The sequence below is a fragment of the Quercus lobata genome, chromosome 9, assembly GCF_001633185.2.
Source record: "Quercus lobata isolate SW786 chromosome 9, ValleyOak3.0 Primary Assembly, whole genome shotgun sequence".
Lineage (NCBI taxonomy): Eukaryota > Viridiplantae > Streptophyta > Magnoliopsida > Fagales > Fagaceae > Quercus > Quercus lobata.
In genome coordinates, this window is record NC_044912.1 from 19,479,684 (window position 1) to 19,492,534 (window position 12,851).

General features: G+C 33.2%; 2 protein-coding genes across 2 annotated transcripts; one reads left to right on the plus strand and one right to left on the minus strand.

Annotated features, from left to right (window-relative positions):
• The first annotated feature begins 213 nt into the window (after nucleotides 1–213).
• On the plus strand, nucleotides 214–2,772 carry LOC115959118 (B3 domain-containing transcription factor VRN1-like). Its single transcript, XM_031077421.1, has 4 exons — nucleotides 214–289; nucleotides 420–858; nucleotides 1,766–2,269; nucleotides 2,363–2,772. The coding sequence occupies exons 2-4, from the start codon at nucleotides 730–732 to the stop codon at nucleotides 2,618–2,620; spliced, it is 891 nt and encodes a 296-aa protein (XP_030933281.1). The 5' UTR covers nucleotides 214–289; nucleotides 420–729; the 3' UTR covers nucleotides 2,621–2,772.
• A 1,956-nt stretch (nucleotides 2,773–4,728) lies between these two features.
• Nucleotides 4,729–9,532, minus strand: LOC115959117 (monocopper oxidase-like protein SKS1). Its single transcript, XM_031077420.1, has 9 exons — nucleotides 9,157–9,532; nucleotides 7,886–7,995; nucleotides 7,516–7,786; nucleotides 7,298–7,436; nucleotides 6,396–6,762; nucleotides 5,683–6,048; nucleotides 5,522–5,600; nucleotides 5,115–5,314; nucleotides 4,729–5,018 (listed from the first exon to the last, which is right to left on the minus strand). The coding sequence occupies exons 1-9, from the start codon at nucleotides 9,304–9,306 to the stop codon at nucleotides 4,919–4,921; spliced, it is 1,782 nt and encodes a 593-aa protein (XP_030933280.1). The 5' UTR covers nucleotides 9,307–9,532; the 3' UTR covers nucleotides 4,729–4,918.
• Nucleotides 9,533–12,851: the final 3,319 nt, after the last annotated feature.

The following is a 12,851-nucleotide window of genomic DNA, read 5'->3' on the forward strand; positions in this document are numbered from 1 at the left end:
GATAATCAGGCGAAGAAGAGCCGAGTCCGAGGACGAGTATGACGGACTTGTGGGCGAGCTCAGCTCCTCTCACGCAATGCAACCCAGATTCGTAATATTGGTGCTCTAATTCCACCTCAATATATATTAACAAAACTAAAACTATATATCCCACACATTGATTGCATCGGATTGGAGCAATATTGCTGAGAAGAAAAGGGGGAAAGTAGAGAACACTATTTCAATGCTTTTGCTTCTTCTTGAAATAATCAATACTCTCCTTTTTTTAAGTTCTCATTTTATGGGAAAGGTACACTTCCTGAACTGCTGCAGCAGGAAATCCTTGTCCTATTTAAAATAGATGGTATTAGTCTGTAAACATATTTTAGTCTAACATTTCGTAGGTTTACTTTTTAAATCTTTATATCTATTTCGTTCAGCAGGTATGAGATCCTGCATCTTCCCAAGAGTACTGCACTCTGCACTTGCGTGTTCGATCTTCTATTTCACTACCAAAATGCTATGGAGACTTGACAAATGACAAGTGGTCAAGTACACCTTTTAGATATGATATAACAGTCACAGAGACAGAACTGAGAAAACTGAAGATTTGGTCAAGATGCACAAGGGAATGGACTGGCGTATTCACTGCTCAATCTACCCGTATCCGTGTGTACTGCTTTATATAGATACAGTACATATAAACTCATTCAAACCACGCAACCAACAACTCATTCTCTAAAAATCCATATGGCCCCAGAAGGAAGGACGCACCGGAGTAGAGCAGGGCCCAACTGGGACCATCACCGGCCGTCAAGGTGTAAACACTCACACTTCTTCAAGATAATACTCCCTTCCACCATGCAGGACATGAAACTGGTAATGTATTACGTAGCATTGTTTTCTTTTGGTTAAGTTTATCTGAAATTACTTGCTTCTTCTTTTTTATTTTTTATTTCCCTGCTGTTCTTTGTTGCTATATATGAGTCTTGTGCTTTTGTATGCACCGGCAGCGCCACTGTAAAAACGGGTACCCTGGTTCTTGTTGGTCACTGACCTCTGCTTTGTAATGTAGGAAACACCTTTATCCGCTATCCAGTTAGATACGTTGCTATTTCCAATATATTGTTTGTCTAGATTGAAATGTTATGATGGTTAGGAGTTTTGTTCATTTAAAGTGAGTCAAATTAAAGCCAAGTTTCTTGACCTGTCACAAGGAAAGTTTATTCTCACAAAATTCGATGTTGCATGTGATAATGAATTGGAACTTGGAAGCATCGTTCTGAGTTTATTTTATGGTAGAACAACTGATTTTCTTATGCAAAATTTCAAATATATGGCTAACCAAAGTTTCTAAACTCTCAAAAAAAGCCAGAGTGGTGGTCAATGATTAAAATGTTGGAGAAAATGATGAACCATGAGATAGTTAAAGAGTTTCTCTAGATCGCATGTTTTCCTTATAAATACATCATTGTTGAACTGTGTTTGTCAAATTTTTATTGATTAGATTGTTCTGTAACTGATTTCATCAAGCAACTTTGAGTATTTGATCGGACTAAAAACACGGACATTTGGTAAAACTTAGAAATAGGGTAAAAGCCTGAAAGCCTGGTCAACTTCTAAAATGTTTCATTCAAGTTATGGTTTGGTGTAGTATTGCTACAAAGATCACTAATGTTGCAATTGTGATGATCAGAAGCCATTGATGTAAACCTTGGAAGCACAGTTTTCTTGATTTAATTTTATATTGGAATTAAGAAAATGTAACTAGATTTTGTGCCCACAGAGGCTTCCTGAAAAGTTTGTAAGGGAACATGGGGATAAACTTTCCGGTGTTGCTACACTTGCTGTCCCTAATGGTTGCACTTGGCAAGTGAGGTTGGAGAAGGCTAACAACAATATTTGGTTTCATGGCGGCTGGAGGGATTTTGTCGAGTATCATTCTATAAATTATGGGTACTTCCTAGTCTTCAAATACAAAGGGAACTCAAAATTCAATGTTCTTGTGTTTGATATGACTACTTCCGAGATTAAGTATCCATCTAATGGGGATAAGAAAAGGCAGGGTAGTTTGAATGAAAATGAAATGTCTACTCCACAAGAGTTGTGTGTAAAAGAGGAAGTAGGTACTGAATTGATCGTTATAGAAAACCTTCCCATGTCTTCAACAAGAGGATCTGTGTTATCTGGAGGAGGAGAAAGGGCATTGCAAGCAGCCAGAATGTTCAAGCCACAAAATCCTTCTTTCATCCGTGTCATTCCGGCATATAGTTTAAAACGCAATTTTGTGGTGAGCCTTTATTGTATATAGATGATTAGCTCTTGAAGTATTTTAAAATTCACCTTGAAGTATGCTTATTTGCAATTCTACTTTCTTGTGCAGTATGTCTGTCCTGCATTTGCAAAAAAGTATGCTTGTGGGAAAAAAAATGTCATGCTTCAGGCTTCTAGTGGAAAATGGTGGCCTTGCCAGTTTAGTTTCAAAAATGGTACAACTTCACCTAGGACAATCGGCAAGGGATGGAAACCATTTGCTAGAGACAATGGTATAAAGGAAGGGGATGTATGTGTCTTTGAGTTGATCAACAGGATGGAAGTTGTGCTGAAAGTTTCAATATTTCGCGTAACTGAGTTTGCATGACAAGTAAACCAACCTTCAGACTTGGACAACTTGCCTAAACTTGTGATTGGTGATTTTGACGTGAAACTAAACATGGTACCTATTTTCTTTTTGGGATTTTGATTACTAGAAGGACCATGTATCTTAACGCCAAGACCTTTTGGTAAGTTTTGTCTATTTACTAGATCTTGTTGAAAAAAGTTTGTAATTCCAAACTATGTTATTAATGCTTAAGCTATTTTGTAATTGCCTACACTTACTGTGGAAAGCTGGGAATTATGCCATACAATCTTTGAGGAATCAGCCTATCAGAAGGCAATTAGAATCCTTATCACATCAATTCATAACAAATTAAAGAAGTGCCATGGAGCCATAGCTCAGTATTGTAAAAAAACTAGATGGTGAAATTATTGTTGCTTTCAGAAATCTAATATTTTAATGTACAATCAAATAATGTGGATGATGCACAAATCTACTGCAAACCAAATATATCTTGTTCTAACAAGCTTTGAGAAGGAATTTGGCGCATGTAATATATATGAGAGAGCAAAATAGACGAGGAGCATTAAATTAGTAGAGAAATTATGGTGCTTAAAAAAGAGTACTGAACTCTGAGATAAATATAGATTAGACACTGTCACATATTGCACCTGATCCAAATCTTTGTCACGTGTACAAGGGTCATTGTCACTTTTTTTTTATAAATAGATTTGTAGGCTCATTCTGAAATTTGACAAAGGCAACCAAAATCCGAAGAGCAATGCTACAGACACGATAGTTTTGACAATAAATTTAACACTTGTTGAATTCGCAATTAATTATTGATTTTTATATAGCTTATCATTGACATTACTTTATCATTCACCATTGATAACTTGCCACTTCAAATATGTGTGAAATTTGTTGTCAATTTTGATGTGCCTCTAGACATATTGAAATCTGAGATAGGAGAAATTAGGAGCAAAATGAAAATGAAAGACACTTTTAATGCGCCTTGAATTTATATAGAATTCTTGTAAATTGATTAAGGAACAAATTCCTTCATTTCTTGTTCCTTAAGGCCTTTCTACCAAATACCAAAAATATTTTTATTCATCCCCTTTAATTATTTTTTTGCTGAATGAAAAAAATGAGTAGAGAAATTATCTGAGTTAGCCTCTTCCACCTAGACATAACAACAGAGTATATATATTTCCAAAAATGACTAAGGAATTTTGTGTCTCGATTTGATGTGATAGACTTTAGAATACAATGATGCTTAACCACTCCATTGGAACTATAAAATTCAATGGTCAGTGTAGGATCAATTTTGTTCTTTGTGAATCCCTAAAAATAAGTTACCAAAATTGTCCTATTAATTTGGACACTCAACAATTTTAGAAATGAGGACAAATTCTTGATAGACAATGTTTTCGTCCAAACCTATGTAGAGGAATGTCCTTCAACTCAATTAATAAAATTATTCGCATAGATTAACATGACTCAATAAATAAGGTAAAAAATACGAATTTTTTAAAATTTAGGAAAATAATAAAATATAGCATATACACCTTTCCAAACGAGATAGATAACTATTTTAAGACAACCAAATATGGGATAGTGGACAAAGCAGATATGTCATGTGAGTGAGAAATCTTTTTGGAAAATTAACTTACAAGGCTTCAATACAAAAGTGAAGGGGGAAGGGAGGAGTTAGAGGGGATGGGGCATGGGGTATGGCACAATTCAAATTCTAAAATAATGACATATCCATAGTTCAATAGAACCCATGGTAAAATGTCCTGTATGCAGTCCGCTATATAGTAGCCCCAAAACAATTTACACCGGAAGATCATGTGAGCAAAAACTAGAAACTTTATTATAATTTATTTATCCCTGTCATTTGAAACACATACCACCCATATTGAATGGAATTATTACCCAAATGATGACAAAAGATGTCCATAATAAATCAAATAGCATTGCATTTGTGTGGTATATTATGAATTCAGTAGAACCTCTTCTCAATAAGTCAAATGGTATTAAGAATGAATTAATCACAATTAGTGTAACTTAAAGACTAGAAGAAATGATGGATAACCAGTTGCCTAAATTACAAGAAATAGGTGTAACCCCAATGTGTTTTTTTTAAAAAAAAAAAAAAAAAAGGAGGAAAGGAAACAGTTGTCCTTGCCAGAAAATTTTGTACTGACAAAGGTTTGCACACCTAAACTAAATATGTCTCACAAACATCTCCAACACAAACATCACACCTGCAACAGAGTCAAGACAAAGCCGTCACAGTTTGGTATCATATTTCTCACCAATCAGCAGCAAAGCTTAGCTTGAAATGTTAATCAAAGCAAAGAACGCCACCAGCAAAGTGAAAAGCAGTTTTGAGTTTCCTCTTAAAACTGATCCTGCAGAATTGTTTTGATCCCTAAAGGTGCCAACAAAAGAAGAATTAAAGAAGTTAGTGTGTATGAATGTGAGTGCACTAGAAAGAGAGAACGAGTTTCTAAGTTTCTAGACATACTTTGCTAAGTATTGGAGGGCACCACAATATAGAACATTTTCAGGTTTATCCATCTCCGTTGCACCATTTTCCTGTGGATTGATAATTTTCATATAAGTTTCTTGACCTAGATACCATCTATCAAGATTTTCGGTTCTAATGTTCCACACTCCAGCGTTGTCCAAAGAAATAAGGACTGCTGTCCATCCCCCAGGGAAAACCTACACATCAAAAAAACTGAAGAGTTTAACACAAGACATACAACTGGACCACACAGAAACCATCATTAACAATATAAGAACACTAGCATTTCTCACTTCTAAGAACCTCAAATTCTTACAGAAATTTTAAGAATTATGAATCTAACGGTTGAAAGAAATTTATTCACATTAGCTCCATGATTCCCTTGTATTACATGAAAAACGAACCTGTGTAGTGGAGCGAGAAATTGAATCCCACTTGTTATATCTACTTCTACTGTCTACTGTCCACTCATCAGTACCCATCCTGCACTCAATCAATCAATTTCTTACAATGCTTATACCTTAAGGCAAATGAGATATTGTATAAACAAAGGAAAGATTCTTACCCAGCCACAAAAAATGAATAGCCATCTACATGAAAACTCTGCATCACGGTATCGTTGTTCTGAAATATGATTTCTATGAATCCCTTATATGTAGCATTAATAACAGATCTGTCCACCCGGGGTGTTCTGTTAAGAGGCTGATCAGGAAAATCAAGCTTATAAGCTCCCGTCACATTATACTTGTCAGCAAGCCTGATTGGTGTGTCAGGATTGACAAATGAGATCCCGTTAAGTGTGGTTCGAAGCGTCCCATTAATTATTTCTGGTGGCACAGTCTTTATCACATAGGTCTGAGTCACATTAATTTGACCATAGTGAAAGGAACCTTGAGGATTAGGGCGAGCTCCACTTGCAGATACATTTTGCCTAAACAGTATAGAATGGAATCTTTAAATATAAGCATATTAACAATTAAACTTCTATTACAAGAATTTCACTGAAACATAAATCAAAAAGAAAAGAAGGGGAGTGCAACTAAAGTTGCTGCCCCATCATTTATCTGCATCGACTTAAAGCATGAATTACACCTAACTGCACCATCTGCAGAGGCAGCTACTCAAAGAAGATTCTGTAATTTTTGGGCATGAATTACACTAACTGCCCCATCATTTATATTAGGCTTGATTACTGCTTGTGATGTGTCATGACTCATGAGAAACCAAGCTATCCAAGACATCATACTCCTAAACGAACAAGGTGTTATGAAAACAAACCTGATGCTTAATGCTTGGTTCATTGACCATGACTTGTCATAAAAATCATTTGGTGGGTCAGGGAGAGGACCAGTTGCTGGTCCTTTAGAATTGGAATAGCGTAAAACAGCAACACCGGTCACTCTTTGCCAAAGAGATTCATTCACAAATCTAGCACTTGCCACGATGTAGTAATCAGAACTTGCATTCTGGTCCATGGTAACCAAAAACGAATAAGATTGCCCAACATGAATATCTAAGGAAGTAAAATTTTGTTGCGTTGTATAGTATCCTTCTGTTTCTGCTAGAAGCAGAAAATGGTTTTGAATTCTAAAGTTCAAACTAGTTGAAATTCCAACATTGTGCACACGAACTCGATATGTTTTGCCTGCAAAACATAATGCTATAGCCAATTAATATCTCAAACTGCTAAAACCATTTGCAAGGAAACATAAACAACAAAGAAATCCATATCATAAAATCAAAAATGAAGAACCAAAATAATATGATGTAGTATGGCCATTCTCCATATGCATGTCTATGTGTGTTCTACAAACCTCTACAATCTCAAACTGATACCAGTAATTTTATAAGTAGCACAAGATTGGTTACTATGGGCCATTGGAAACCAATGAAACTTAAAGATTTAAATTTAGTAGGCATAAAAATTAAACAAAACAAGATGTCAAGAAGTTGATTGAGAAAAATGACTTCCAAATTCCAACAAAATCACTAAACTGAAAACGTTAAATAAAAAGAGGAACTCAGGCATTAATTGATGACCAGATACACAATAGCTACCCAAGAGAAAATAAAGACCGGTGTGCCGTGGAAATTTTTTTTTTTTGTGAAAACAAAAACAAGAATAAAAAGAAAGCAAATGGTTTAACACATTTTCCCTACCGATGCTGAAAAAACATTACCTGGATCAACTTGAATGGTTTCATACTCAATGCCATCAGGTACAAGGGTGTTGTTGTATCTGTAAGGCCCCTTTCCATTGATGAGAACTCCATCAGGCATCGCAAGGCCTTTTCCAGCATCAAGAGCTGATCGTAGTGCCTAAAATTTGAAAAAAGTTAAATCTACAATCCCACTACAATGTCCACAAGCAAACATCAACATAAAAACAAATACTGACCGTATGGTTCTGGGTATACCAGTCACCTATTGTAATGGTGATATCCCCATCTGGCTGTGCAAAAGGAATTGCAATTATAACCCGATTATTAATAATGATAGGACCAAAGCCACCAGATGCTCTCTGAAAATTGAGGGATGGGAAGTAGAAAAAGCTCCCAATTTGATCCTTCATTTGAAACTGGTAAGTCCAATTCCTTTTTGGTAGAATTGGACAATTTGTGCCAAGAACACCATCCTGCCAAGAGTCACGCCGCATCTGAATCCCAGACCTGCCACAAACATTAATCCCAAATATGTCAAAGGCCACTCCAAGCCAAAATTAATGTTTAAAAAAAACTAAAATAATATTATATTGTGCTGAAACCAACCAGGTCATCAGGAGATTTTCATCCAAATCATTATGTACATTGACATTAACATTGTCATTAGTAGTAGAATTGATTAGGGGACCTGGAAACTTTCCATTAACCGCAATAACCTGCAAACCATAATTTAATAAAATAGATAAAGTCACTCAAATTTTGATCAACTTCAACATTACTCTTTCTAATTCAACAAATATTGGGTCATAAAACCTTTGAAGAAAATTTAAAAGGAAGCAGGGAACAAAATCATGTAATTGCATTAAACAAATATTAATTAGAAAAGAATCACACCAACACAAGCACAGTTCTTGAATGGTGAATCATAATAATGACAAATGAATGATAATAACAACAGTGACAAGGACAAAAATATTGATAATTTTTTTTATAGGTAGATTGTAGATAGTGGGGGAAGGAGAATGGGGAATGGGGTTCGAACCACATAAACGAGACATCACAAAGGATTTCCACAATAAAATTGATAATTAAGAATGAATAGTTGAAACCAATATAGCATGCATCAAAATACAAAAGGATCCCAAATCACAAAGGTAACTGCAGAAAGAGTGGATAACAACAAAAACACAAGCCCCACATTGTTAACATCGTCTGTATTTGTATTAGACTACTTCTGCACTTCACCAATAAACTCTCTCTCTCTCTCTCTCTTGGGGATTGTTCCTTTACTTCACCTACTACTCAAAGCACAATATCTGATAGAAATAAAAGTAATCAACTTAAAAAAAAAAAATTTTAAAAATAAATAAATAAAAGAACAACCCAAAAAAAGGGAATATATACAAAACCAAACAAAAATAAAAATTTTACAGTGACACTTTTGCATCCTAATCTAATTTCAATAATAATCAATTCCCACTATCAGATAAACATATACAATATACACAAAGCTAACTAAAGAGAAAAAAACATACATGTACATACATACATACATATAAATAAAATCTGAAAGTCCATATAGAAAAACCACCTGTAATGACCTGTTTGGACCTTAATCTACTTCAATCAACTTAAACTTCATTCTCCAATATACAGAGCATAAACCATACATTGCTAACAATAAACAAGACCACATAGAAAAATCATCTCTAATGTCACTTCCAAAAGATTCAAGCCACAACAAAACCCAATTTTTTTATTTTAAAAAAAAAAAATCAAAATAGACCCCCAGTTTTACAATCTACAAATAAAACAAAGCACACCCACATGGAAAAAAACAAATCTTTATAAAATAAAGAGAGAGCTGAGAAGTGAACCTGTTGAGGAACGCCGAGAGGTGATGCAGTGATGTAAGAGAGACGAAGGTCATAGAAAATACTTGGGTCAGCAGTAAAACAGAGGCTTGGAAACAGAGCAACGAGTAGCAATGAAAACAGAGTAAACAGAGAGACTCCAAACAGAGCCATGAAATTTGAATGCAAAATCTTGGGTTTATGGAATAGTAATAAGCAGAGCAGAAGAAAAGATACTCTACAAAGATTTTAGTTTGGGGTTTACATAATAAGCAAACAAAGGCTCACAAAACAGAGAAAGTGTGTGTTTTTTTGTGTGTGTGAATGTATGATAGTATTTTCTGAGAGTTGCTCTGTTTTTCTTTTTCTGTTTTTTTTAATCTGTCTGAGAGTGGTTTTTTTTTTTTTTTTTTCGAGAATCGTCTGAGAATGGTTCTTAGTCTGTAAGAAAGAATGAGAGAGTAATAAGTATCAAGAAATGTGAAGAGAGGACTCAAGGCGTTAGTCTTTAAAACGTTTCTTTAATTTTGGAAAGTTCTGAGCGTAGTCCGCGTATGGTGACAGGGCACTGGCTAAGCCGGTTGAGTCTCTGGTGCCTCTGTTTGTTTGTATTTTTTTTGAGGATCTCTTTGAATTTTTTTTTAATAGAAAAAAAGTATCTAAATTTCTTTTAAGTATTTGACTATTCCCTAATGCGTATGAAATTTTTCCATTCCACACTCAGATATTAGTGGGATGAATATTTTGAAGGTGGTCTCAAGATGTTGACAATAGATTTCGATCTTAAGATTTCGTTAATTTCATAAGACTTTAGAAACTGCTTAGTCAACCCCTTAAGATTTCTTTGAAATTTACTATCCAACTCTATTTTTTTCTTAATTTAGTTTACAGTGAAATAATAATAATGACAGGAAAGAAAAATAATAATAATAAGTAAGTAACAAAACAAATTTTAGAGGAAATTGAATATTATACTTGCAGTTGGTATAAAATAAAGATTGTATCACTGGCCGATTTTTATGAAATTAATATTACACTAATCACAACTTACCTTCCTAATAAGTTATGTAAAATGTTGTGAAATTTTTCATTTTCTAATTTTATTAAAAGAGGGGTGAGGGTAAATTATACTTTTAGCTCCTAAATTTTGGTGTAAGTTAGATTTTGGTCCCTCAATTGTTCAAAGTTCATATTTGGTCCATGATATATATAAAAAATATATGTGATTTGATTCCTTCATATATTTTTATATTTATATGATTAACGGAATTTTAAGAAACACCATTTTCAAGGACCAAATAGAACCAACCACATATTTAAAGAGCCAACATTAAAACAAGCCTATACATGAAGGGACAAAATTATTCTCTCTTTAAAATTTTAGGGACCAAATTAGAATTTTAAAATTTTTAGGACCAAAATCAAATTTGTCTCAAATTTTAGGAACTAAAATTGCAAGTTAGAGGAAAATAAAAAGGATCATTCAAATCAAATTAGCAGCATTTTTTTTTTTTTTGCTGGGGTCTTTTCCACAGATACGAGTGGGAGTCTAATGATAGGATAATAGAAATTATGAATTTACTATGGTTTTAGAGATTAAGAACCTTAAACTCACAAGAAATGTTAAGGTCAAGATGCCTTATGAAATGATGTAGTAGTGATCAAAATTTAAAAGATATATATCTCGTTGGTGTGGGATTAAAGACTTGTGACTTTGGGTTCAAACTCGTCATTATCTAACTACTAATTTACAAACATTTTATCTTATTTGAATAAATATTGTGGTATGTATGCACAATGTTAAAATGGTGTTGTCACATTTTATTTTACTGTATTGCAAACCAACCACCGTCAATATTGTAGCTATATATGTACAACAACAGCTAAAAAATAATCTTTTCTTATTCGTTTTAGGAAAAAAAAAAGGGTTTTCCTTTATTTAATTTATTTGTATCTTTTTCAATATCACAATCTAGGTGAAAGAGTTCATTATCCTTCAAATTATCAATATTTACATCAAAAAGTAGTTAGTAGACCAATCACATCTATTGTGCAACATTTACAAGTAATCATCCTTTTTTTTCTTAAATAAAGTAAGGTTTACCATCCCAATGCTTTTATTTTTTATTTTGCATAAACCATCCTAATGTTCAATGTTCACTTTTTATTAGTTAGGACCATTACAAATTAACTCGAAACTTAATATATATATAAGCCAAGCAAATACCAAACCAACAATCCAAGATACCTTTGATCGAAAAAAAAAAAATCCAAGATACCACATAATTTTTATTTATTTATTTCCTTTTGATATAACCAATAACTCTAGCCTAACAATAGTTTCTAAAACCACCATGTATTTATATATTAAAAATACAACCTTGACCCTTCACACTTGTATCTATGGCGAAGAGAAAGTACACAAACACATAATTATTAATCAATAAGCCATGTTTATGTACAATAACCAATCATATATTCATATCAAAACCATGACATGCAAATGCTATAAACTCAAATCACAACTAAAGAGTGACATTGATTCTCACCTAAACTTGTTAAAAGAATTAAAGTACTAAACAAAATTAAATTTGAAACAAAAATACATTTTTAACCCTATAGTTTAGAGACGCAACAAATTAAACCTCTAAGAATGAAATTACATTAAATAAGAAAATTGTAAATCAAACTCAAGTTCTTCACCATTATAGAGTTAAATTTGTTATTTAATTTGTTACATTTTTTAAACCTTAGGGGTTAATTTATAATTTTAAAATCTACAATATAAAAAAAAAATTATTTTTTGAGAAAAAGGTAAGCAAGGATTTTATTAATGAAACAACTACAAAGAAACAACCAACAACTCAGGACAGATCTGACTAAAAAACATCACCCACCTCCTTAGGTAGAGCTTCTATCCAGACCTCAGATAAAACTGCTTTTTTATCTAAAAAAATTATAATTTAATTGATTACAAATACATTTTCCAAATTATAAGGTATAAAATAAATAAAATAGGTATGCTAGGTATGGTATTACAAGTAATTTAAATGATAAATGCTGTATTTACCGGTTACAGCCGGTGACAGGTGGAGAAGAAGAAGGGGGTGAGAATCATGAGTAATGAATGAGGAGTGCCAACGAGGAGTCAGCTTCCACTGCCTTCCCTGCACAAATTTCGGCGCCTTGCTTGCTCTCAGACTTTTCTTTCTAGATTTTCTCTAACGTTCACTTTTTTATTTTTTTATTCTTTTTTTAATTCATTTTTCTGAATAAGCAACCACATGCACAGCCTGAGACCCCACCTTAATGTGGGCCCCATAATCTTAGTCTCTTTTAATTTTTTTTTTTTTTTTTTTTGAGAAACTTCTCTTTTTAAATTTTGTTAGCCTAGTTGGCAAATATTTGTATGAAGTGCCCCACCAAATCAATGGGTTAGGTTTAGGTTGTTTAGGGGATTTTCTTTTTTTCCTTTTTGGTTGATCAGAATCTTAGAACTTTGTACTCAACATTTTTTGTACTTTTGTACAACACAACAATTGGAAAATTTTAAATAATTAATCCGAAATATACAAAAACAATTCAACATAATATAATTTTTTTAATATTTATTTATTTTTAAATATTAAATTTGATAATTATGATAATTATTAATAAAAATTTATTATGATAGTCTATTAAGTTAGGTAGACATTTATTATAAATTTTTGTTGTGTCTA

What these genes read in the sequence shown, in the direction of transcription:
- LOC115959118 (XM_031077421.1), top strand. Translation starts at nt 730, where the DNA reads ATGGCCCCAGAAGGAAGGACGCACCGGAGTAGAGCAGGGCCCAACTGG. An exon ending in CCATGCAGGACATGAAACTG is followed by an intron (nt 859 to 1,765) that starts GTAATGTATTAC and finishes TTGTGCCCACAG; the next exon opens with AGGCTTCCTGAAAAGTTTGT. An exon ending in GTTTAAAACGCAATTTTGTG is followed by an intron (nt 2,270 to 2,362) that starts GTGAGCCTTTAT and finishes TTTCTTGTGCAG; the next exon opens with TATGTCTGTCCTGCATTTGC.
- LOC115959117 (XM_031077420.1), bottom strand. Translation starts at nt 9,306, where the DNA reads ATGGCTCTGTTTGGAGTCTCTCTGTTTACTCTGTTTTCATTGCTACTC. An exon ending in AACCAAGCATTAAGCATCAG is followed by an intron (nt 6,049 to 6,395) that starts GTTTGTTTTCAT and finishes TATACTGTTTAG; the next exon opens with GCAAAATGTATCTGCAAGTG. An exon ending in TATTCATTTTTTGTGGCTGG is followed by an intron (nt 5,601 to 5,682) that starts GTAAGAATCTTT and finishes GATTGAGTGCAG; the next exon opens with GATGGGTACTGATGAGTGGA.